Consider the following 26,669-nt stretch of genomic DNA (forward strand, 5'->3'; position numbering starts at 1 on the left):
CAGCTATTTTGGGGCAGTTTGCCAGAACCAAACAAAGATTTCCATCTGAGAATCTGAGTCAGGGCATGTGATTTAATTAATGAGGATAACAATAAAACTGGCATGCCTTTGTGAAGTTAGCAAGAGGAAAAGAATCATGAAAGTGGAATATGTCAACTTCTGTATACTTACAGAGATTCAACCATTTAGATGTAACATTTGAATTAGTTCTCCTTAGTCTGGGAAAATAAGGTTATAACATTGGGGTACTTCTTACAGTAATCCTTTGAGTGACAGGACTTTGTGGGTCTGCAGGGTTCCCCTGACAGTGGTGGTGCTTGCATGGGGCATCTGTCAGGGGCAGAGTCCTGACTCAGGACCACAGGCAGACACGCTGCCTCCACGGAGCATCTGCACTGGAACCTGGCTCACGCACCTGGCACGTGGATCACGGACCTGGAGATACACAGGGACATTGTGCTGGGCACACGAGTTGTGAGGAAGTGGCAGGCAGAAAGGGGAAGGTAGAGGCTAATGCTGACACAGCCCCTGAGCTCTGCTGGTAAATCCATTCACAGAAGCCAGCACAGAGCACCAACCTCTGCTGCAGCCTCTAGAGCTTTGCAACAAAGCAGACAAAACTGGTTCTGACACCTTGCCTTTGATAACATAAATAGGATTGCAAAATGAGAAATTATAATATTAAGCAATTTTCATTTGTATAAATATGGATCAGTAGATTTTTATACACACAGGTACATGTAATTTCCAATATTACTTTGTTTAAAAAAACATATTTAAAACCCAGAAAGAGTTAACAGAACAACATGGAATGTAAAAGAAATTGTAAGAAGCCTCATGTAGAAGGCTATGAAACTAGAACAACTGAGACTTTATGAGACAGGGGACATGCCCACTTGTGAACAGTATTAAAACACCAATTTTATTCAGGAATACAGAATACATTTTTGAAGATTTCCAGTTTACAAAAGATTAAGACAAGGCTGGCTTTCAACATACCACCTCTTTTAAAGCATTTAAGTTATGTCCCCATTTCAAGTTGACAAAACTCCTCAAATCAGAAAGAAAAAAAAGACAAATGAAGGCCACAGTCCTGTACTGGGATACATTCAGGGAGAATCCAGCACAGTATTGAAATTCTTCCTGCAGTCCATATTTTTAGTCCGTGGGTGTAATACAACCTTGTGTTAATAAAAAAATACTGCAGATCTAGTAAGAACTGCAAGAAAAGCCCTTGTCTTACAATTTTAGTTCCAGGCATTATATGCAAAGTAGCTTCCAATAAGCAACAGTTAAAAACAGTACTTGTAATTTGATCACCACATTAAAAACACAGCATTAATTTTTTTCTTCATTTATACAATTTTAAATATTCATTAAAAATCAGAATCAGTGTCCCTCCATCCTTTTCATCGTTAATAGTTTTCCTTATCTACTAAAACCATTTGTCTTTGCTACAATGTCTAAAAGGAAAGAGCACAAGATTAACAAGCTGCAGCATTAATTAAAGTGAGAGTCATCTCTTTACTCCACTCAGTTTCTAAATCTATCACAAGGGCCCTATTAGCTGTATCAAAGTGAAGTGGTGTAAATAAAAATGATGTGGCTTAAAAGTAGAGGAAGAAGGAATGCAGTTATTTAAAAAGTGCAATGCAGTCAGTGTTTTTGTGTATGTCATTGCACACAAGAGCCAAGAAAATTATTCATAGGCTGTCTTTTAAAAGCATCACAGCCAGCTTTCCATTTCCAATACCAGAGAGGTAAATGGCAATTTGCCTTACAAGGAACTTCAGATTACTATCAAGCAGAATCACTAATGGCTTCATTTTAAATACAAAGCACAATGATTTCAGCAGAGGTTACAGATGAAGCTCCTGAATTTTATTTATTTGTTTGTATTTAAATGACCTTTCTGACATACCTTCATTTATGTCAAGTAATCATTTCTGCAAACTCTTTTGTTCAAATATATTAATATCTGCACTGAGAACTACTCAACACAGTGGTCACCATTGAGTACAGATGTGGAAACAGAATTTGGCTCTTGAAGAGAACTTTAATTGGATTTACTTTTGTAAGAATAAGTCTTTGAAATAACATCCATTTGTTTAAATATTAAGTAGAAAGGAAAACTCTTGGATGACCAACATCAAACTAAAAGGTTAAGAACAATTGCAAACAATAGGATGATCAATTCCAATTTTACCTGCTACCGAAAAGAAACCCTACCACATGGTGTTGGATGAACATTAAACTTCAGCCCTACAAGCTGCAGGATTTTCAATGAAATATTTCATTTCATCAGCACGTTTCCTAAAGATTCCACTGAATAATGCAGTGCAATGCTGTATTAACATACTAGAAGTGATACACCATAAACAATTTCTGTGTGATACTACAGCAATTTCCAAAGAAAATAGCCTAGCAAACCTGTCTCCAAACCAGAAAACTGGAGTAAGATGAGCCACCCCAAGTCTTTAGCACATCTTTTTGGAACAAGATACTGAATTGCTGTAGTCCTTTAAGTTCAGTGGTCCCCATAAGTAACAAGGAAGAGGAAGACAAGACTTGTTGCTCTTTCTGGATCTCTAGACAATTATACATAACACCCAGAAATGCAGGAAACAGCTTTTCCAATCAACATTCAAACAGAAAGGCACAATCTCCTTTTAAGTTGTGTTCTCAAAAACCAGACAACTCCTATACAAAGATAAATACACCCTTAGCTGGAAGGGAAAACATCACACCATTAAGAATGTTTTTCTTTTTTTTTTTTTTTTGGTAAAGTCCAAATGGATTATCTTAATGCAAAAGCTACATGAATATATACAACCTGAAAGAGTATCTTTTTTTTAAATATATATATGTACATATATGACAGTGATTGACACAAGACAGAAGAAACAGGCTATATTCACTCTTTTCCTACTTCTTAGCAGTGGTTTTCAGATGCCATAGCACACAGTATTTGGGCTGCACACCCTCTGGTGTCTTAGAATATACATGGTGAAATGCAATCCCCTGTGGAAGGTTTGTTTGAGGGGTAGTGGACACAAAGATTTAGTTTCACTAATACAGCTTTAGGCAACTTTAAAATAAAAAAGATACCTAATTACAATGAAACTACTGCAAACTCTTCAATGGTGTGTTTTCAAGGCGAATATAAAGTTTATAAAACTGTAACAGAAAGCCATTAAGGTTAATTCGGATACAGCATAACACAGCTCTTACAGAGGCCAAGCAGAACCTTATTGAAAGGCATGTGGGACAGCAGGGTTCAGTGATCACAGGAGATGTCCCTGCACCCATCTGTACTATTAACTCATTCACATACCTGAGTCTGATCTACCTGTAAAATAAAGAATAGCTGTCTACTCTGTGCAATGACAATAGTCTGCCTACGACCTTGGTCAGTCAGTAATAAAGCTAAATCCTGCTTTGTGCAGGACAGCATAATTACATTGCATGAGTTCTCAGCAAGGATGAAATCTGAGTCAGTCTTGTACATTACTTTGCAAGGACCTAGGAGCATCTTCACCAATGCACTTCACCACAGGCTGCCTAAGCTTGTAATGAAAGCTGCCCTTAATCTGCTTCCAAAGTCAGCCTAGCCCATCAGCATTAGAATTCTCCAGAACTCCCCACCATGTCCTCAGTCCTGGAATGACCTGTGCTTGTAAATCTATCTGGTCCCTGCCTCTTGCATATCGTGGCAACAGACTCCAAAGCTGGAAATGGGAAAAAAAAAACCAAACAAAAAAACAACAACAACAAAAAAAACCCAACCCAAAAAACAACAACACCCTAACCCCCTCCCTAAAAACTCAGTTGTATTTATGAGAACTGAGACTGAACTTGAGTTGCTGCCTTACCTACACTCCAAATCCTTGGGTTCTGAGCATGTAACCTTTGGGCAAAAGAATCTACCTTACAAAGATGGGGAGGAAGAACGCAGAAGGTGTGGGCAGTCAGCTTCCTTCACTTCCTTTAAACAGCAAGGTCTGTTTAAAGACACTGTTCTTTTTGACATAGAAAGAGTGAGAAATGTGGGATAGACAAATACAAATAATTTTTCAAGGCAAATTTCCCTCCAGGGAAGGAGGAAGGCACTGCACTGTTTTCTGAGCACAAGTACAGCACTGCAGTGGCATTTAAATTCACAGCTTCTTGCCTCTCAAAATACCTTTAACCTCAGAGGTACTTTCATATGGTGATTCAACAAGGTGCAGTGAAACACATTTGACAGGAGACCATTACAAGACTTATGACAGAACAGACGTAAACAGTTCTGCTGCAGAAGTTACAATTTCAACCAAATGAATGTGAATAATGCAAACCCTGTGAAAACCAAAGCCAAAACTTTGACACTAGAGTTCTCATGGTGTAGCAGAATTAAACCCAAGTGATACACTATGTTCATACCTACACACAGGTAGGTATCCATGCCTGTTCACACTCATGTTGTAGATGGGATACCAAGCCCACACCTTTCACTGCATGACCCGCTTTCAGGTATTTTACAAATATAAAACTACTTACTGACATTAAAGCTTTCTGTGCTGGGTATTTGTCTCACAGCACTTTTGGTGTTGAAGATTTTGCTGGAACAATTTGGGGGTTTGTTTCGTTGTTCAGTTGTGGGGTTTTTTTAAAAGGGAATACATTGAGTAATGTTATGCCACACAGGAAAAGAAGCCCTGCTCTGTTGTTTTGAGAAGCTTCAGCCTGTGTACTCAACTCAGCCTTGACATTTGACAGATAAGCCAACCTTTGTGGTGTTGCTGGGACAACCCAGGCAAATTTGGCCTAGATGCTGGCATCTGGGGAAAAAAAAAAACTGACTTAGAGTTGTTGCATCCTCACAAGCTTACACCTCCTTGACAGTGAGAACATTCCAGGCCATGCAGAGATGAGTCAATAGCAGATTTTCTGTAATTTGGGCACTGCCAGGGGACTGGCATTGGGCACCAGACCTCCAAGCAGCATGAGTGCTTCTCATGTGCTTCAGTGACCACCAGTTGGCACCAGACAGTAAGAAGAAACAGCTCCCACGTTGAGAGGATGGAAGGCAATCTGAAAACAAGAGTCCTTCTGGCAGAGTTCTCCTGTGCAACTTCTGTAAATATTATACACACACATATATACATTCATATACAATAAATACACCACATCAGTTCTTTTGACAAAGCACTGATGTTTCTCTTACTCATCTGAACCAGAACCTGCTCAAAGAAATACTGTAGAGAGCTGATGTGACTCTAGGCTTAGCTCTCCTTGCTCTGCCTTCAATGAGCCCAAAATACTGAATTCAAATATTAACTCAGTGTGAATTCAAAGCAAGTCATCATTCAGGCACATGTCCCCCTGAAACCTATTAGCCACAGCAGATTAACCCACACAGACACAGTAAATGCCTTCTGGCCATCCCAAATGCCAGAGCAGTTACACTTCTCTTTCAGCAGTGTGGCTGACCAGAGGATCACTCTGATCTACTGTCCTCTCCAGCAGAGTTCTGTGCCCATCCACGCTGCCATGGACGTCTCTCGTCCAGCTGTCGGATGTGCCCACAGGACTTTCTGCCACGGGGGTGTCTGTGCTGGCCAAGCTTCCCGACCGAGAGCGGTAAGGAGGAAGGTCTGGCTGATTAGGGGATTCAGATTCAGAACAATAAGGTGGTGGAGGAAGGTCAAACCAAGGTGGTCTGCTGTAAGACACACAACAGAGTAAGAAGTTACTGAAAACAGTGGGTCACAAGATAGTACATGGTATTCCAATGATAAAAAACAATCAGTATTTCTTAGCTTTTAAATTATGACACATTTCAAGAGATCTCAGACCTGCTCACATTCAGGTAATTTCAAAATATCCACACCACCACTGGGAAGCAAGGTTTCTGGGCAAGGTGCAGTATAGTAATTACAACCTGTTTAACAATCCACATGCTGAGTTAGATGGCTATGGACTCCCAACAAAGCTTGTTCAAAGACAGCTGTGTGAGAGGTAAAAAACTTTCCTGTTTAACATTTACTCCAGAGAAAACACTAAAAGAAGTAACATTAAGTGGTGGATTTACACCTATAGATGATGACATGAGCAGAAGAAAGCTCCAAGGAAACCTCCACTAAGTGACAGAGATTAATGGCTTACAGTCTACAAATAAATAACAAACCGAATTCTCCACACTGACAAATCACTTTGGCTGTCATGAGATCACACGCAGAACAACTGTTAAGTAGGCACAGGCAAGATGAGCACTATGTTCAGGAAAACTGTTCTGATAGCAAGCAAGCAAGGGTTGAGCAGACTGATAACAGGCACTGGGAGCAATTAGCTCCAAACTGATGGTTTTATCAGCTCAGGTGAGAAGTGATTACAATCTGGACACCTGCTTATTTAGTTGTCCTTAATAATGAAAATACATCATTATTATGAAAGTCAACATTAAGACAAGGGACTTGCAGCCAAAAGCGGTAGAGAATAGGAATTTACAATTGTTCTTAAATCCCACAGTTTGTACCGTAAATACCAACAGGGTGATAGCGAACAATCTGAATTGTTTGTACCATATCCTTTCTAAGTACAGGGGATATCTGCTTACAAGTTTTGTTTGGAAAGACTTTACAGACAGAGGTTAAAGTGAAGGTTAATTATCTACAAATAAAAGCAGTGTCATAACTACATAACTACAAAAGCATCACATACAAGCCACACCCACACCAAACTTCAAAGCACTTTCAGCTATTTAAATTAGGAAGAGTCCTTTCCATTCCAGAGTTGTGTTCTTTTCTTCTCTTGGTAAAAGGTAAAGCAGTGCAGAGCAGAAGAATGATACAGGTCTTTATACAAGAATTGAAGAATGCTCTCACCTTTATATACTTATCATAAATGAACAGGGCTGTATTTTTTCAGTGCTATGACCTACAACTTACCTGGGTTTTTTGGGTGAACTCCACATTTTGATTCCAGACTGGCACAGGTTGTATCACTTGTCTAGTAGTGATATTCTCCTGCCATTCTTAAAATCTTACTAGCAATATGTGCTATAAGAGACTTAAGCTTGCCTCAAAACCCTAATACTACTAACAGTAAACAGACTTGAGGACCATGAATTTTCATACACAGAAGGAGATCAGATTTACTGAAATTTGACCCTGTGCGGGCAACAGAAGCGCACCAGTGGACTTCTGTCAAGAGCAGCAGTAAGTGGGGAAGAGCAGCACAAATTACCAGAGCTGCAACAAGCAGAGGGATGCTTTGGGGAGGCCAGAATCAGCTCCTGTACATACCTTTGGTCGAGCACGGCCTCTGAGTAGGATGGCGGGGAGTCCAGCTCCACTGGCCTGTGGTAGGGCTGGCTGGCCACGTACTGGATGCCGTTGTTGACGTTGTAGGTGACGCTGCAGTGGTGCGGGTGGTCGAGGACCACCAGGCGGGACAGCAGCACGGGGTGCTGCAGGCGATGCACCGGCAGCGTCATCAGATTGTTGCGCTTGCGCTGGTGGTGCAGCACCAAGGCCAGGAAGGCCACCACGAGCACAAAAATGACAGAGCTGCCAATGATGGCGTAGGTAATGCTTGGGTAGTAAAGCAGCTGATTTTCAGATGTCACGTAATCTTGGCCGCTCCCTGCCTCTGCAAGACAAAAGGAAAAGGAAGCCTGAGATTGGTTTCAATATAAAACTGCTTTTGGCCTATGCTGTGTTTTCTGCTAACGCGCTGCGTGACAAACAAAGTTTTCCTTTTTCCTTCAGATTGTGAAAAATGAGCTCGTTAAAAGTACATGCATGCAAATTGGAGATGGCAAAGTATCCCTCAGTCCATTCTCACCCACAGTAGTGCCAACACGTAAACTACTAGGGAGAGACAAGCTGAGAAAGAGGAAAATGCACACTATCATACTGTAGTAGGAAGCATGAGCATTATCGTGAGAGTATCTCGCCCACCCCTACCTAACAATCACAGCTATGGTTTCCAGAGGTGACATACCCATATCCAAGCCATAACCAAAATACTTCAGCTGCACCTGGCAAAGTTCACTGGAACCAGCCATGTAGAAGGCACAACGCTTTTTTTTTTTAACTTTACATTCCCCTGATACATTTAAGCCCCATATCCACAAGGTCATGCAGCCATTGAGCAATATATTTTTGGGTAGGAATTTCTCCTTCTGTGCAGCCTGTAATTCCTTATAGCCTCAAATAGGCTATTCTCACATTCATCTACCTCAAGAAAATTTGAGGCTGAGTAAAAACCAAACCAAACTAAACAAACAGAACCTCAAATCCACACAATTGCAAGAGCATGATCCATCCAAATTCTTAATTTCCTACTGTAGAAGACTGGCACAGTAAGTCTTGGCATGTGATTTTCCTTTCTTTTCCTTATCAAGCAAAACTGCTTTTCAGTCATTAAGAATTGCAACAGAGCCACTAGCATGTTTCTCTAACAACAGATAATGAAATATATACTGACTGTGCCCAGCATAATGGAAGATCTTTACTCAAGCACCCATTGTTTTCATCCAAGATGCTTTAGGTATCTCAATATTTGAGTTTGGTAGTTCCACTTCCATGGTTAAACACCAAACCACAATTTCCAGCATCACTAAAACCAGCTTTTGCATTTGTCAGTAAGACAATACAACATAAAATGGCTAATCCTTTAAACATCTCCATTTTAAAGCATAGATACTTTCATAAGAAGAGATGGGATGGGAAAAAAAGACTGTAACAGAACAAAGAAGATGTGATTTCTTCATTATGAGAGTAGTGAGGCACTGGAATAGATTGCTCAGAGAGGCTGTGGATGCCCTATCCCTAGAAGTGCTCGAGGCCAGGCTGGATGGGGCTTTGAGCAACCTGGTCTAGTAAAAGGTTTCCCTGCTCACAGCAGGAGGGGTTGGAACGAGATGGTCTTTAGGGTCCATTCCAAGCCATTCTGTGATTGTTGGTCCTGCTGCTATGAAAACTACCACTCAGATAGAGCTGTTCCACTGATGACGCCACTACAACCACAGACCAGAGCTTTGCAGGCCAGATGCAAGCCAGACTTTTCCTGATACTTAGTGTAACACCTCAGGGAGGATCTTTGCTAACTTTATTTCCCTGTGCAACTGTGCTAGAGAAAACAGAAATCACTGTTTCCAGTCAACATTTGGTCTCTGGCTCACTCCGCAAAGTGAATCAAGTCTGCATGAGGAATGTAAATGAGAACAGAAGGAAGGAAAGGAATTGACATGCATTAATAATTTTAATTACAGCTCATCACATATTACTCTGGCTCCTTTAATACACTCCCTAAATTCAACAGCTGAGAAATGAATTCATGTCACACATCACAGACAAGGACCAGTGCAGGGAATATAATGACGAGCAGATCATTTTTATGCAAGCATCAAGAAGTTTATTTGCAAGGACTGACCCGTGGATGAATACTACTACCTGCAGCAAGTGCAAGGAAGGTAAATCTATTATGACATCCCAGTAAAATACCATAAGACTCTCATTCAACTTGGCTCACTGGTTACAGTACATTGGCATAAGGCTGAAAACAGGATGCCTTTGCAGACCTGATGAGATCTAATTGGTTACCATGAGGTCATTCTGCAGCAGCACAGTCTCTTCTCTGTATAATCTCCATTTTACTAAAAGGGGAGAAAAATGAGAAGTGAATTACCCATCAACTTTTTTTCCCAAACTTTTATAGTTATCCACCTGTTTAGGATAACATCTTCTAGGTCCTACAAGAACCAATTCTATAAATCCAAACAAGTTAACTAGACTGCTGAAGAAAAACTCCTTTGTCAAAGGTCAGATGGGATCTGATGACCAGCTTCAGAAGAGTGTGAAACAAAACATCTCTTATCTGGTTTTACAGTCCTTTTCATACAACAACCATAGACATATTTTGCAGAGATTTGGGATAATTTTGCAGCTAACATGCTGTTTTGGAGATTCGGGATTACTGTGGCTAATGAAACATTATTTATTTACCAGTAACTCTATTCCTTTTTGGGTGTTTGGATCTGTTTCACATATTCCCATTTAGTTCACTGTCTTTCTGAAACCCAGAGCAATCTAAGGGCACGCCTACAGATCTGTGTAGAGGTCTCTGAACCAGAAGCAGAGCTATTAGGGTGCTGTTTTGAACAGTGCTGTCTGGTGCAACCTTTGAACCAGCCAACACAGCAATACTGCATTCGGGATTGGAATTAGCATCTCCATCAGTTCAACTAATTCTAGCCCATGTGTGTCTAACATGAAGCAGCACAGAGGAGTACAGATATATCCTGTGAAGAGGAAAGAATCTGGCTCATTTGTCAAGTGTTCTTTCTTGCATCCCAGGCAGAGTTGAGGATTTGCACAGAGACACCCTCCCCACACAAAGAATCCAGCTCCCTAAACATGCATAGTCATTATATCTGTCCAGGAACAGACTGTACCTGAGATGGAGTTCTAACCAGGAAGCTCCAGCCACCATTGAAACTAAGTCTTTTTTCACCACAAAACCAACATTATTCTTGCCTTATTGGTGGGTTTTCTGGGCCAAGAAGACATAACTTTAAGGTATCTTAGCAATCCACACTCACAAGTGAAGTCCAGTGGCACTTTCACTTTGGCTGTGATATAATTTATTCCACAAAAGACCAACCTATACCTAATCTCTCTTTTCTAGCAAGGCCAGTAAATCCAAGCCTGCAAAAGATGAAAATAACATTACCTGAGCCTATCAACACTGCTTGGCTTGCAGTCCTAGAGAGGTGAACTGCCCTTAATGGTCTTCCAAAGTAACGCTTTGACAAGAAAATTGCTCTATGGCACAGCTAAAACAAAACACAGTAGGGAACTATGAGACAGTTTTGCAAACAGGAGACTTCTGCATCAAGTTTTTGCTTTGTCTTCCTGTGTACCTGATCACGTTCAAACAAGTAACTTTTTAGAATCCTTGATAACATTCTGGTTTTTTTGTAGTGCCTGGTGAATATTCAGAGGTTTGAAAGGGAATGAGGGGTACTGAGCTGAGACTGCCTGATGAACCTCTATCCATGTGGCACTCAATGTAAAAGGGAGAAGGTGAGATAAAGAGAACACCTGAAAAATGTCTGTAGGACATGCATGACTACTTGAGGAAACAAAATCCATGACTCTTTAGCTCTGCTCTAATAACTTTCAGCAAATGTTTACACATCACAGAAGCCATTTAACTGAATTTCTTGGTAATTCAGTTATCATCTCCCAGGAGAAGCAGGCATTATCCAGGTAGGTTTAAAAGTTGTCTGCTCTGCTACTAAGCACAAATGCATGAAAAAGAGTGAGTGGGCAAACAAATTTAATTTAAATTCATGGAGTATTTACTATTTTGTGCCTTCCCCCCCACCCTCCCTTAAGAAGATCCATTTTCTATCATGCTACATATAAACAGTTTATCAATGCCACTTATGCCTATTAAACCCCAGTATCTGGAAAATGCCTAATTCACAGATTAGAGATTTTTGGAGTGTAAAAAGCCTTGTGAATAATTTAGGAAAATACTGATAAAGGAAACACAGCAGGTTGTGCTTAGAGGTCTATTTTATTGACTCTGAACAAATTTGCTGTCTCAAAGTTTAAAAAAAGATCTGAGAGTAACTGCATTAAGTCTGCCAGACATAGGGATGAGAGGCTATTATTTTATCTTTCACAATCCTCTGCTCAAGCCTGGCTTTTCACAGTTCATTGGAGAAAAAAGCTTTTAAAATACATAATCTGAGCAGACATCTGTAGTCTTAATGAGCACGAGTCACGGTCCATCTCCAACAAAGATGCTACTGTAACAACACATTTAAATTCCAACTGGTTAAAGTGCAGAGCTGCAGCTTGGAAGGTTAAAGAACAAAAATCAAATGCAGACAGGCAGAGCCTCTGCACATTATTTACTTTCTGTGTTTGGAGTTCTTACGGCATCCAGCTAAGTCTCTCAAAACTCTTATTAAATTTTTCATCCTTGATGATTTTATGTGCCACTAAAACAAGTCTTTCATAGATTTTTGTGCACTGAACTCTCAGAATGTTCTTTATTCTAGTGATGTTTTTCTAACTGACTTATCTTCCTTCCCTATTGCCCTTCTCAGTGTTACAAACAAGATCTCTCTCAGACAACACAGCACCTTGACCTCATGAAGCCTCCTGCTAGGTTACCAGTGTTCCCCTCCTGAACAGCTTCACAGTTCCTACAGACACCAGAGACAAGGATTTGTTTTCAACGGCATTCAAAGCATGTTTTTGCCCTGCCATGGCTTTCTCTATTTCAGGCACAGAATAGAGATTCACTAATGGAAGTGTTACACATACTAAACAGGTCTTATCTATGGGAATTGGCCAAAGGAATACAATATGATTACATTTTTGCTTAACAGATACTTGGTAAATGGTAAGACTTCTGGGAAGGCACCAGGATGAAGCTTCTTCTGGCTAAGTTATAGCTTAGACAACAGGCATCTGCACAGATGTCGTGGCTACAAATGGCACCAAGGTTAACCTGCATTTAACTCCCTGCTCATCACAAGTGTCCCAAATGTCCACAGCCCAGAACCACAGCAAACAGAACAGCCCTTCATCCAAGAAGCTGGAGCAAAGGGTAGATCTATTCCCAGCTCTTGAAGTTGCCCATCAGGTAATTTTCTCCACCTCTGCCTGGCTCCTTGCCTGGCTAGCCCCATATGAAAACTAGATAGTGATGTTTCCACATTCTCAGGACATTCTCCAGAGCTCTTTCATCCTGACAACAACTACATTTTCCTGAAAAGTCTAAGCGTTTCAAATATCAATCAGAAGTCTTAAATACCACTGGATGCTCTGTCTTTACCTATTCTTTCAGATGACTGGAAAGACAGTCATGACCTTGCCTGCACAAACACAGCAGGACCTCTTGATATGAAGAACTTGTTAGCTGTACATCTATCTATCTATCTATCTATCTATTTACATCACTGTTGGTATTAGTGTAACAACTTGAGCTCAGAGCAATAAAACAGAATTTCTCTGTATTTCACTTTAGAGGCAGAAACAGAATTTCACTTTGGAGCTCTGAGCAAAACAATGGTTATTGCTCCCAAGAATGTAAAGCTAAGTGTAAGACTTGGAACTATATATAGTTATAAAAGTAGCTAGCAAGACACAGATAAACCTAAGGACAGTAGCAGTCAGCAGAATTAGAAGCAGTGCCAGCATGTCTCATTCAGTGCACCAGAATGGGTGCATTACCAGTGCCTTCCTCCCCAGACTTAAATCCTTATCCTGACCACGCGCTGCAAGAACTGTGCTTTCAAGTCTTTGCAGCTGCTCTAAATGAGCAGCTGAGTCAGCCTGAAGATCAAGAGCCTCACCTCTCACATGCCATCCTTTTTTATCTTCTGCAGGGCAGGATAATTACTCCATGCACTCCACACACACACACAAAGAAAAGCAGAAAACTGAGCAAATAAGTGGAGAACTAAGAAATACTTAGCAGTAGTCATAGCAACCAAAGTTCTAAAATTAACTTGGCAGCAATGTAAAAACCAGCAAAGCCAAAACCTGCCATACAAAAGGTCCAGACTTGGCAGCTGGAGGGAGCCCAAGGAGGAAATTAAAGTGTTACTCAAAAGTAATTTAGGATTACTCCAGCATTGATCTATGCAGCAGTTCCTGGACACATGATAGGACAGTGGTGTACTTTGATTAAATCATAGCCACTACAAAAACCCGGCCCATAAGCAGGGGCAAAACATAAAAAGGAAGAACTCAGCCCTGTTAGCCTCCTCTTCCTGGTTTGTAAATGTAGGGTCACCATCAACGAGGCTACCATGAAATTAGTTACTATAGAGTTCTTGTAACATTTTAGGACAGGAAGATGCCACTCAGGAAGAGTCTGGGGCACTGAAAGCTTTAAGGGCTTGTGCTACTATTGGGTCCTCCCAAGCACTAAATTAAACCTGCTCTGCAGAAGGAAAATCTCTAACTGCACCCACCAGAAGGCTCTTTTTTAGACCAAATTTATAAAATAAATCAAGAATCTGCTTCAAAGAAAGAAAAACAGTATTATCTTCACAGCATAAACATGCTCTGATGCTCTTGCTGAGACACATGACAACTACACACCTCCCAGACTCTAGTGCCATTTCAAACAAGGTGCTAAATTGAAGATAACAGCCACTGATCCTAAAGCCTACTCCTTCCTCCAATCTCCCAAGAGATATTCCAGTCTCACACAGTATTCTCCAACTGAATAAAAAGTCCAGGTTTGGGGTGTTTGGCTGCTGCAGAACCTCTTGTGTACTATTAGTGAGTAGTATAGGACAGTCTTGAAAGTCAAAACAATATAATGTTTTAATGGAGAAGTTAACAGAACTGTGAAATTCAACCAGCAAGGCCCAAGCGTACTCAGTCTCCAATATTTAAGGAGTAATGGACAGACACTAAAATACAAGAAGTTCCACCTCATCATGAAAAAGAATTCCTTTACATTGAGGGTGACAGAACACTGGAACAGGGTGTCCAAGGAAATCATCCCAATGGCATCTCCCTCTCTGGACACATTCAAGAGGTCCCTTCCAACCCTAGTGATTCTTTGATTCTGTACCATCAGCTTCATCTTCACTTCTTTAACTAAAGCATACTATTTTCTACCCAAAGACCTTGGCATCACTGGCAAATGTAAGTGCAAGTGCACTGCCCTGTCTTCTGCAAAGGTTAATTGGAGCTCTGAGCCAGGTAAGAGCCTGGACATGGTATCAGCTCCCTGCCAGTGCAAAGGCAGGCCCTACCTTGATTAATTTTAAAAGGTCATCAGTACCATTCCAAGTCAAAAGTATGATGGAAAACAGGTATGGCAAAGGCCATGAGTGCCTTTGCCTTTCCTATTTGCTAAGTGTTTAGAATCCAAGTTTCCACATACTCCACTAATATTACTTGGAATCATGTGAATATCTAGGAGGCAGAAAAACCCAACAAATAAAAACAAAAAGTAAACTAATTAAAATGAAAACAAAAAGTAAACTAATTAAAATGAAAATATGTGTATTAACTGCTTGTGTTTTTATCATCTATCAACTGTGAAAAGAAATTATACCCATTGCAAAACTGCTACCAATTTATCTTGAGTGATCTATATGCCTGAAAAAAATGCATGTTATTTCAACAGAATGTCTGGAAAAAGCTGAATGTGGGATGCTGTGCAGGACAGCTGAATTGCATTTTTATAGTGTTTATTCTGGAGGCTGGCAAGAAGAGACACACAGTGCTCAGTTAGAAAGTGCACATTAAATTTTTCTAAGGTGCTGATTAGTGCTATGAACAGCTGGAGCATAAGAAGGATAATAAGGCTTGAAGAAATGCAGTGCAGGTTTTATGGTGGCAGCGGTCAGGTATACATAGCAAGAAATACTGCTTAAATGTGATTTAAATCTATTGTAGAGCAAGTTTATAATCAGTTTATAAATTTAGTCTAATCGTGCAAGAACTGTATTTTAACGACTTATTTTTGAAAAAGCATTAGTACAATGTCCACATCCTGCTTTACATTTTAATATTGTCAATCCTACTTATTTTCTAGAATTGTGAAAAAGAGATGTTGCCAGATACACAGTACACATAGTTTCACTTGTTCAAGAAGCTACTAACAATCTAGAAACCATGAGCAGGTTGTGATCCTGAGTAAGAAACAAAATCCCAGAGAAAGCAATACTTTCCAGGTCACCTAATCCCTTTCCATCAGCCATTCATTCATACCTACTCAATGCCCCTTCAATGACTGCCTCCAGGATGCCACAGAAGAAACCAGCAGCAAATCCACTCCAGCAAGAGCCTGCAGGCCACCCTCTGGCTCTAGGAATCAAAAGGAGATGGGAGAGGAAAGGAAGGACTACAACAACTGAGCAATGAGGGCAGACACCAAGTCCAAACCAAGATAAGCTCAGTGTTTGGTCCCAACAGACAACACACCTGTGTGAAGTTACATTCTGAGATGCTTTCCCTCTTAAAATTATCCTGACTTTCCTTTACATTTGTTTGACATACAAACTAATGTTTCCTTTCAGGCACAAGCTTTGTAAACTCAAGAAACTCCTGCCCAACAGTGGCCTCAGTAGCTTCACTGTGTTCAGGTTCCACCTTCAGGAAGGTCTTAACAAACACTGTACCTGGCTGTAAACCAAATTTCAAATATTTCCTTAAATATTATATGCACATACATACAACAGGGGAAAAAAAAAGAGCAAAATACAACAACAGAGAAGACAGCAATTTGCTGTGAAAGTAGCTATTGCACTGCCCTTTTTGGCCTTCCTGATCACAAGACCCAGACTGACAAATGCCAGAGAAAGAGAGAGGGAAGAAAGAACAGAGAAGCAAATGAGGCAAAGAGAAGATAACGAAAAAGGCTGCATTTGAAAGCTAGTGTACACAAATGGGTCACTAACAAGCATCTGGAAGGCATTAACACCAGAAAGAAGATAAACATGTGCTTTTCACCCTCTGATAAAAATCTCACTTGATCAGAAGAGATGACACTGAAAATAGGGAGTGGGAGGGAAACATTCAAAGCTGTGACTGCTGCAGCTCATTAGAAAACGGAAAGCTTTTCAGGGGGGTCCAAAAGGCTCTGCTCTGAACCTGAAACTATTCAGTAATTACCTGAATGACAGAGAATGCTTATTCAGCTTATTGTTAGGCAACATCAACCCTGCTAGGTGAGATCAAAATTAAAAATTATTTTAAAATAGCAGAAATTGTCAGGATCTCATGTAGTCAGGTGTCAGCAGGGAAGAGCATGTTCACTGGCAGTGAAAAATACAACCCCAACAGAATGTAGCTCTAGCAAGGTGTGTGCTCGAGAATATATCCAGCTCAGGACATCACACTTAAAAAAAAAAAAGGCAAAGATGAATCAGAGCTTGATGGAGAACAACATGAATTATCAGATGCCCACACAGACACTAACTACCAAGAAGGGATTGTTTAGGCTGAAGAAAACACTGCAGGGAAGCTTTAAATATTTTTAAATACAGCAGTTTGAAATGAATGAGAATCAAAACCATGCCTACTCTAACAACATAAGTGCAGGACTTTCAAACACTGCAGGGAAGTGTCCCAAATTACTAAAGTAAAAAAATCACAGCTTTATTTCACACATCTAATTGAATAGAAGCTGTCACCTCTGTCAGTGAATAAATGCTAGTAGCACCACATGCCTCCATGCCTTTAGATTTCCAGTTACAGTGACCACTCTCTGATGGTTTTACCATAGGGATGATCATTCCTGTATTTCCTCAGGAGAGTTTCTCAAAGTTTTCCTGACGTATATTAAAAAATCCTATCGATTTTAAGTATGGGCAAGGCAGGTTGAATTTGAACTACTCACCTCCAAAGGGAAAGCACCACAGTAACTTACTACCTACACTGGTAGCTCTGGTGCGAGGTGCAATTTGCAAAGTGGCAAGGAGACCGCAGACCTGGAACAAATCCCCTTGAGCTAGCCATGGTCCAGCTGTGCTTTGGGAATACCCTGAGACCTCTGATAGTCCTGAATGTATACACTGGCCTGCAGTCAGAAATAACAACACTTTCACCCTGACAATCAAATAACCCAAAACACCTCAGAGAACCTAAATTTGGGTTATTTCTTCTGGTGAGCTGACAAACCTGTGTTTGTTTCACCAAACCTGTCTTCAAATACACAGAAAAAAGACAAAAACCACCTTCTAACAATGAGGACGGAGGTCCTCTTGTAAAGAATTTTATATCACTTGTTACATGATCCCATTATTCTCCCAAGTTCAGTAGGCGTTCATCCTTCATTGACAAATCAATAAATTCTGTAAGCCTTAGAAGCTAACCATGCATTTAGAATGGAAGGAGGAGCTCATCTCCTCCTTTAGAGTGCAGAGGACACTTGGACACCTTTACCCTGTGAATGGACTTAGTGTAACATTTCAGACAGTAAATCAAGATATTATAGTACCTGGGACTTTATCCAGAACCTTTTTTTTTGAATCAGGCATTATAAAAATTTTGGTCTCACTTCAGCAAGTTTTCATATAAATAAATTAAACAAAAAATATCTTTAATTACAGAACGGAGAAAATTGCTGCACTTGATGAAAGGCTGTTTATTCAGCACTGACAAATGCAGCCTAATGAATGTGAGAGTGCCAGATTTTCTTCTTGCTGAAGATGTAGTCTTGCTTTTTGTTTCCAGAGAGATTGTAGAAATATTTATTTTCCCTTTGACCCTGGCTGACTGACTAAACTAGTCATACTGAATTGTGCAATTCTTGATATGAAAAGCATGTGTACAATGCAAGAAAGAAAAACGTATTTTAAAATTTGTATTAAGAGGCAGGAATCATAATTATTAATCACTATGTCAAGATAATTACTGTATGCAAGGGCAAATGAAGAGATTTTTGGTGGCATACTTATAGTTCTCATTCTGCCTGAAAAGACTGGAGGCAAATAATAATGATTAGTACAGCTTAGCATAGTTTAAAAGGCACTGAATTAGCTAATGTGTCACATGAGAACGAACCATTATTGACAGAAACTTCAGCTAATGCATAGCAGTGGTAAAGAAGGTTAATAGAAAACTGGCTTATCACAAGGAAAGGATATTAACTGTATTATGGCATGATTCTGCAAAACCCCAATGAAACCATGTTTGAACACTGGCAGCCTATTTTGGCCAGCTTACTTGAAGACAGAATTAGGTTGATGGAGAGTGCAGCATGAGAAACAAAGACAATGAATGGGGGAAACAGGGCTTAAATATCAAGAGAGAAAAAAGCATGCTTTATTTAGTATTGAAAAAATATTATTAAGAGGAGATATGACTGAAGTATTTATAATAGCCACTGGTTATAAAAAATAAGTTCAGTGACTAATTCTTAGATTATTGGACAGATCAGAACTAAAGGTGAACGAGGGTAAAAGGGAAAAGATGCACAACAAATTTAATGAAACACTTCTCAGGAAGAAGAGAAAAGAGGTAAAATGATACTTCATGACTAAATTTAAACAAAAGCTGGGGGACTGTGTGGGCTGGGTAAAAGCTTCTAGGGAGCATAATTTGTAATAGCTGAGATATGTTTCCATTTACACACACACACAAGCATCTGCTGCAATTTTGAAAATCATTCTTAACAAAGGTTAAGAGCTTATCTAATTTGTAAGGGGAAGAAACAAAACCATTTACTACTCCTCCTTTGTAGTACAGATGCAAATGGCCAACTATAGTTTTTTTTAAGTACTATTCCTTTAAGTATTTAAAGACAAATCACATAAATGTCACAGTAATCCAACAAGATCGGTAAACCTATTCCTTACCTAAAAAGCAAGACTTAAATTAATAAAACAATTCACTTCAAGTTGCAGAGCTAGAGATTGTCAGCCAGGATCAGAAATTGGGAGTTCTCAGCTTCTATCAGCCATACCCTGCTCTCCACACACACAGAGACCTGAATGAATTATTTACTTTTTCTTTACTATCTAAGGATAGGCAGCTTTATTGCTTTACTCTTAAGGTGCACTTAATTATCCTTGAGCAACCCAGTCCTGTCCTCCCCAGCACTCTGTGGTATTTTAACGAGCTGTCTATATACAGCGTTCACACATTAAAGATGGAGGCTGATTTAATATGCCTATGTCTCAGCTTAAAAACTTGTCTAAACACAAATTAGGGAAGAAAATTAAAAGGAAAAAAAAAAAGACCAAATCACACTGGATTCTAGTCTAAGTGGAACACTTCAAGTATCTAAAAAATACTGAATAAAAATGCATAACAAACCACAGACACACACTGGTCTGCATGACTCCTTGCTCCCTTTACAAACAGCTTTAATTTTTCAGCTGATTTTGTTGCTGTAGACAAGCACCCCATAAACAAAGACCACTGGATGCTGAAGGCATGACTTATCCTAACATAACTGTTTAGCAGTCACTCTTACCTTGTGCTTGATGGTTCCTCTGCATCAGGCTCACCTGTGCAATTCTACATCCTTCTCTTTGAACATTTTAAATACACAAACAAATTGTGCAATTTACTTTCATCGAGCTTTTCACAAAAGTTTCAAGAGCCGTAAAATTGGAACATAGTGGTTACCTGTGATTCATAAAGTGACAGATGACCTGGGAGACCTCTACCTAGGAAAAATAAAACCTAAAATGCAATTTTCACACACTGGAGTGTAACTACCCTGCCTTGGGAGTGTCACTGCAGTTTTGAAGGGATTAAAACAAAGAGCAGTCTCCATAACTAAGCCAGCTAAAAGTTTAATTAAATACAATTGCTTGCTGTGCTTCCCTTCCCCAAACAGCCTCATACATATTTATCACTGTAATTACAGCAGTAAAAACCTCCACAACTAATTATGCCATGCTTCTCATCTTCTGTATGCCTGGAATTTTTTACATAATTACTACTGAAATTAATTGCAAGTTAGTTAATTTTGCACTTTGTCCTTTCAAGCTTAATTGAAAATTAAAATTTTTCAAACCAGTCATTCTTGAAAGCATGGTGCTTTTACCTCAGATGGTGCCATAACCAAAATGCAATTTTAATGGCTTTTAGTAATACAGCATAGGAGGGTAGTGTAAATGTTATCATTTAAAATAAGAGAGCGCTGCTCTAATGCATATGTACCATATGCTTGGTAGTGCTACAATTTCCATAGAATATTCAGCCTGCCCAGTGCCACTTGGCCTCTCGTGCAGAGCATTAGCATGTCATCCTTTGAGACTGAGACTGCTATCAGCACAGTCAGCTTAGATCAAGCTCGAACCTGGAATCTCATTTGACTATGGTTTAAGCATAGCACTAATATTTTAAGGGCGACTAATGATTTTGGATGTCCAGTTCTACAACTGATTTTGAAAAAGTAATGAACATTTCCTCCCTTAAAGAGGTAGGGGAAGAGGGGAAGAGCCAAGATTTGACTTGGTCTAGAAAAATAATTGCCCAAAAAATTTTGACTTAGCCCAGGAAGCACACAGTGTCCTCACTTTCTAGGGTAGTCTCTGCAGTCCATTGTGATTTATTGATTTGGGAGTGCCTTTAATGAAGGACAACACAAAATCTTCCTATCAACTAGGGAAGTATCTAAATGCCATGCTGTGATCACAGACAGAAGATGCAGAATCCCTGGATGGGGATCCAAGCAATTTCCAAAACACAACTGGCACTCAAAGAGGACCAGTGACACATCTCAGCAAACTAGAGGACATTTCAGGGACCCACATACAGCCCCATGTAACTCAATCCACTATTTCTATTATTTCATTATTTTCATTTAAACCTATGTCCTTAGGATCTTATAACAGTGGCAATATTAGTGGGCTTTGCCCACTCAAATAATTCGTTATTGTTTTAGACTAAACAAAGTCTTTATTTCAAACACCTTTTCAATCTTAACTTCAAAGCTTCAATCTTGCTGTGGTTTTTTTTCCATCTGTCAAGAAATCTTGCTAATTTCTAATCAGTTAGAAGACTTTCAAAAGCACAAGAGAATTTTGCGAGGAGACCACTTGTTCCTCACTCCACTACAAGTCTCCATAAGCCAATGACTCAATGAGTAATTTTTCTCTTACAATCTTTTATTTTCGATTTCTGTAGAATCTTTCAGCTCTGTAGAAATATTTCAACTTCTGTAGATTATTTGAGTATCTTGTTGCAACAAAAATCAGGGTGGTTGGTGAGTAATTAAAAAGGTAATTAATAAGAAAAAGCATTGAAAGTGAAGAGCCCAAGAATGCCAAGAAAGCTCTTTCAGGAAGTGTCAAAGACCTATGACAAGTGATCCCTTATCAGTAAACAAATACAGTATTTGCTCTGTCTCAGTAGAGCTGCCAGTGAGTATCTGTGAACCTGTGAGCCATGTGTATTATTAGCTAGGAGGGTCTGAACAAACTAGACTGGTACAGTGTCAGAAAGCAATGATTTCTGTTTTACAGATAATTTGCAATTCAATGAGGAAAAATCCTTACTTGTTTATTATATCCAGTTTAAAAGCTGAAGCAAAACACAAATTTACTCATGCATTTTCATAGACTGACTACAGTTAAATACTTCTACCCACATAAAATTGCAAAGCTCTTTGTAAACCAGTCTCACATTTTCTTAACCAAAGAAACTTCATTCTGGTAGTTAAGTGTTACATAGATGTATACACAAAAGTACAATGAATTATTTGGTGTGAAATTCATTATATTTTCATACTCTGAACCTTTATCTAATGAAAGTCTTCTATGCTGTTATTCAAACCTCAGAAAACAGTTCAAATATTTCATGCTAGTTCAGATGTTCTAAGGATTTCTCAGTACATACCCACATACTACACTAAGAAGTGTTTTTAAAACCTAAAAAGAACAAGGGGAAAAAGGATTCTGTCAGCGTTACAAACGTTGACAGTCATTTATTTCAACTGCCCCACCACAATACTTCTGCTTTAATTAAACATTAAATCAGTCAAGTAGGCATGCAGATTTAATTACTGCTGTGGTTTAAAATGAGCTTATTTTCCCTTGAAGCCAGTGAAGGTTAGCAGGATGACCTCAGTATAATGGAAAATCCTCAGTCTGGCAGGATGCTGGACATGAATTTGTCCCTTATGGCACAGTTTAAATATCATTCTCAGTAATACAATGCTCACAAAGAAGTACTGGTTTTACAAGTTTAATCCAAACATACCTGAGGTCTATGGAAATTGAGTATTTGATGGAAATAAATCAACCTGTTTTAGGGAAACAGCCTATTCAGCATTAACTTTGTCAGCTCAGTCAGAGTGGACCTGATGCAGAAGTCCCCACACATCCTCATGTCTGATTGATACTTTTCTCCTCTGACTCATCACTGTGACCATTTCAGCCCCCTCGGTGAGGGAATCAGGGTCAGGTCACTTCAAATGAAAGGGTCAGAGCTCTCATTGGGGACAATGGGGTACAAGCAAAGGGGAAGAAAAGAGGAGTCTTTCAGGCCACATGGTACCAGTTCAAATCATTTCCCATCACACATGAGCCTGAGGATTGTCACCTTGAGCAGAATCTCTTCCTGTTCACACCAGGGGTTTGAAAAAGACCAAGAACACACCCCCCACGATGACAGCAAGAAATTCTGTTCTTTCCTGAGTTATGTCCTACATGGACTTCTGGGATAGCTGTCAACAATCTGAAACCCCCCCACAGATTTCCAGACTTCTGTGAAGGAAAATTTTTGTACGTCTTCATCCTTTTTCTGCACTAAGATTTTTGTCCAAGAATCTCAAAGGCTCTATGTCAGATGCAGACAGTGATTCTGGTTCTGGACAAAACCCAAGCAATGAGAGCAATTATTTGCCTAGTGATAGATTTGAGTAGTTGAAAACAGGGCAAAGCTGTTTAGTAGGAAGCAACTACAGACTTTGTATTTACTAAAAAAAAGCAAAGCATGCAGCAAAAAGCAACTGGCAGCTGAGAAGGTACTTAGTAATAGAGTCCACTTGCATTTAAAAATTGCAGATGTTCCTGAGTATCTTTGCAACCTTACTCTAATACTCTGTCTAGACAAAAACACCATAGAATGTATAACACATGACACTTTCTATATCCTCTGTGGGGATTAAGCAATAAATCAGGTTTTCAGACTCAGAAAAATTGCATTCTTTTGAAAGTGACTTGCCAAATTGCAGTAAAGGAAAGGTTTTCTGCCCTTGGGAATAAACCCATGATAATTTAAGGATGAGTACCAAGAGATCGTATCCAGGAAAATAATTGAGCCAGTTTTGAAGTAATAGGACCTGTAGAGATCAAGGAAAAAACAATGACATTCTATGCTGCACACCCTCTTTTTAATGCTGCATCTTACACAAACACTCCAAACTTGACACTCATTGTACAGAACAAATATTATGCATGTTCTTCATTGCATGCTAATTCTGTAACAGAACTGCAGCATTATGACATTCAACACAAAATCAGTATTCTTCTATTCTCCTTCTTCACTAGCATCTGATAACAAAGGCAACTGGGGCTGTGTGATTCTTTCATTTCCCCAAGTTACTGAGCCTACCCTTTAGGTTGTGGCCTAGCAATTACAGAGTTCACCCAGGAAACAGGGGATGCCAAGTCCCATCTCTTCTGCAAGGACTGCTTACACTTTTCTATACAGTGCAACATATAAATACATTATGGAGAACCCTAGTGTGGAGAATGGAACACAGAGCTGCCTCCTCCCACGCCTCCTTTGGATCATCCTCCCTCTTTCCCTCCCTTACCCACCTAAGGACTCTCCAATTCTCTCCTACAAAGCAATAAAATGTCATAAAAAGAGTGTTTCCACCCATATACCCTAAAGCTGTAGAGTTCAAGGCTCTCTCTTAAGGTGTTTTGCTCATAAGCATTTTATGATGAGGGCAGCAAGGTGTTCCAATCTCCAACAAAGATTTAACTAACCCTGATAGAAGATTAAAGGGAAAATCAGCTTATCCTGGGTATTTCTGAGGTAAGCGAATGCAAATGTTACATTTCTGGTGGAAATTAATACTGTTTGTGCATGTGAGCCCTCCACCTTGGGAGTCCGATAAATGAACTCCAGCTGAGAGCATCTCACTCAGATACATGTGTGAAACCAAAGCCAAACTGCTTTGCTCCACCCAAATGGGAGCAGACACAGAACACTTCAGCTGCACTAATCTAGGTCCCTCTCTGGACTAACTACTTGCTATACAGAGGCACAGATCTTTCAAAACCACATCCTTCTCATTCTGTTGTCTCCACCATAACCATCAGCGTATTGTAGATAGTCAGAAAGAAAGTTTGTTGATCTATGTCTTTGGCATAGTTTCTTTATTGAAACTCTAATGTAATTATTCATTTGCTTACTAGTTGCTTGTTGTTCCACTGCTAACATGATATACAGCATTTCACTTAATGAACTGTATATCCTTATCTAACAATCCTTTATACTGCACTGTTTTTAAATAAGGAACCAAGTGAAAGATCTGCTGCATTACATCATACAAGACTAATCCTTTCTTACATAAGGAAAATTGGCTTTCTTCTGAAGCCTACAGACCAACTTCATTGGCTCTATTTACTTATACTTGGTGAATGCATGCCACAAAGCATAAGCATTTGCATGGCAATACAGGGTGGGTGATAAACATCTTAAGTTCGTTATGCAAATTCCTTCTTTTCCAGCACAGGAAAGCTCCTATCCATCCTATACCATGAATTTTTAACACTTCAAGGGGTGACTTAAATAAACCCTAACTCAGACTGAACTGTATGGAAATAGCCCAAGGCTCTGACTTTCTCCTGTAACTAATGACACCCTTATAAAACACATAGTACATGCTCTTAACTGTTTTTCTTGATGCCCTAGAGAAAACCAGGTATCCTGGAATTTTCCTTTCACCCCTCCACTCTGACAAACTCCTCATCATTAAAATATCAGAAAAAGATACAAACAAGTGCTTTCATCTGTTTTGAAGTATATTTTGAACTAGGCTGAAAATCAAGAAACAGAAGATACAGACCTCTACTATCCAAGCCACAACATGTCCATGGATGAAGTCTGTTGTTCATTACCAAAAGCTTTTTGGCAGGAAGAAAACACTCCAGGAACCTGTTCTCCAGTAATATATGTACATGTATGTGAAAAAAGAACACGTCTATTAAGACTGCATTAATGTTCATTTTTGATTGCTAGGGACAGACAGCTAACAATCAAACTGCACTGTGGACTAAAAAAAAAAAAAAAAAAAAATTAACTTTCTACCCCTTCTAGTTAATACAGACGCTTTCTCCTCAGGAAGAAAAACACATTTTTCTGTAGTATCCAGAACTGTAAATGCAGGTTTGCTGTTTTGCCTCATGGTTATGCCGCACATTTAAATCATACACCATTTAAAATAAAATAATATGAAGTTTATGATCCTGTCTGTTTTTAAAACCTAATGATATGTGCTACTTAAAGCAAACTGCAAGCCCAGTGGGAGGCATTATAATTAATACAGTTTGTTCAAAGAAAAACAAATGCAATTCCCCCTCATCTGTCAGCCAGCTGCACTGCAACCTGAATGCAAGGAACACGGAACAATAAAGCAAGAGTGTGAGAAAATCAGACAGAATTGGGGCTCAACAAAAACTGGTAAGACTATAAGCCAACTGCATCAATATCAGGCAGAAAGATTTGAGTTTGTAACATCTATTGAATAAATATAAAATTTCACCATCTGTTCTGATTCCAGCTTTACCTTTCTTAGCAGAGATTACAAGGCAATTTTGAAATGCTCCCTCCTAAGGAGAGCTCTTCAATTGTAATTATAAATTATGAGAATTTGCAAATTCAGACACAGAAAAAAAGCACAATAGAAAACAGGGGAAAGAACAAAGAAAAGTTTGCACAGCAGAATAGTGTATAGGAATTTCTCCCCAGTCCCTAAAATGACACCCACACCAATCAGTAGCGTCCCATTAGCCACTAATCTGATATTGATTTTAATCTCATTTACACCAGATTAATTGCTACAATACCAGATGACTTACTACTCATTTAAAATGGAGTATGTTATACTCAGATTAGGTCCTTAATATTTTGACAATCTTAATATTGATTCCCCCACGGCATCTAGTCTTGCAGAATTCCTCTCAGGACATCTACAAAGCCTTTTTTTTTTTTTTTTTT

The 26,669-nt window shown here is 39.4% G+C and overlaps 1 protein-coding gene across 1 annotated transcript in view; it reads right to left on the reverse strand.

Moving 5' to 3' along the window:
* Positions 1 to 5,442: 5,442 nt before the first annotated feature.
* The window catches only part of LDLRAD3 (low density lipoprotein receptor class A domain containing 3), a gene marked incomplete at both ends in the record, with an annotated part of 104,785 nt that continues 83,558 nt past the window's right edge, over positions 5,443 to 26,669 (reverse strand). Inside the window, 2 exons of the mRNA XM_084207887.1 lie at positions 5,443 to 5,704; positions 7,287 to 7,632. Coding sequence (XP_084064013.1) covers positions 5,443 to 5,704; positions 7,287 to 7,632 — 608 coding nt within the window. The remainder of the gene's footprint in view (positions 5,705 to 7,286; positions 7,633 to 26,669) is intronic.

This window comes from Fringilla coelebs, assembly GCF_963513975.1.
Source record: "Fringilla coelebs genome assembly, chromosome: 6".
Lineage (NCBI taxonomy): Eukaryota > Metazoa > Chordata > Aves > Passeriformes > Fringillidae > Fringilla > Fringilla coelebs.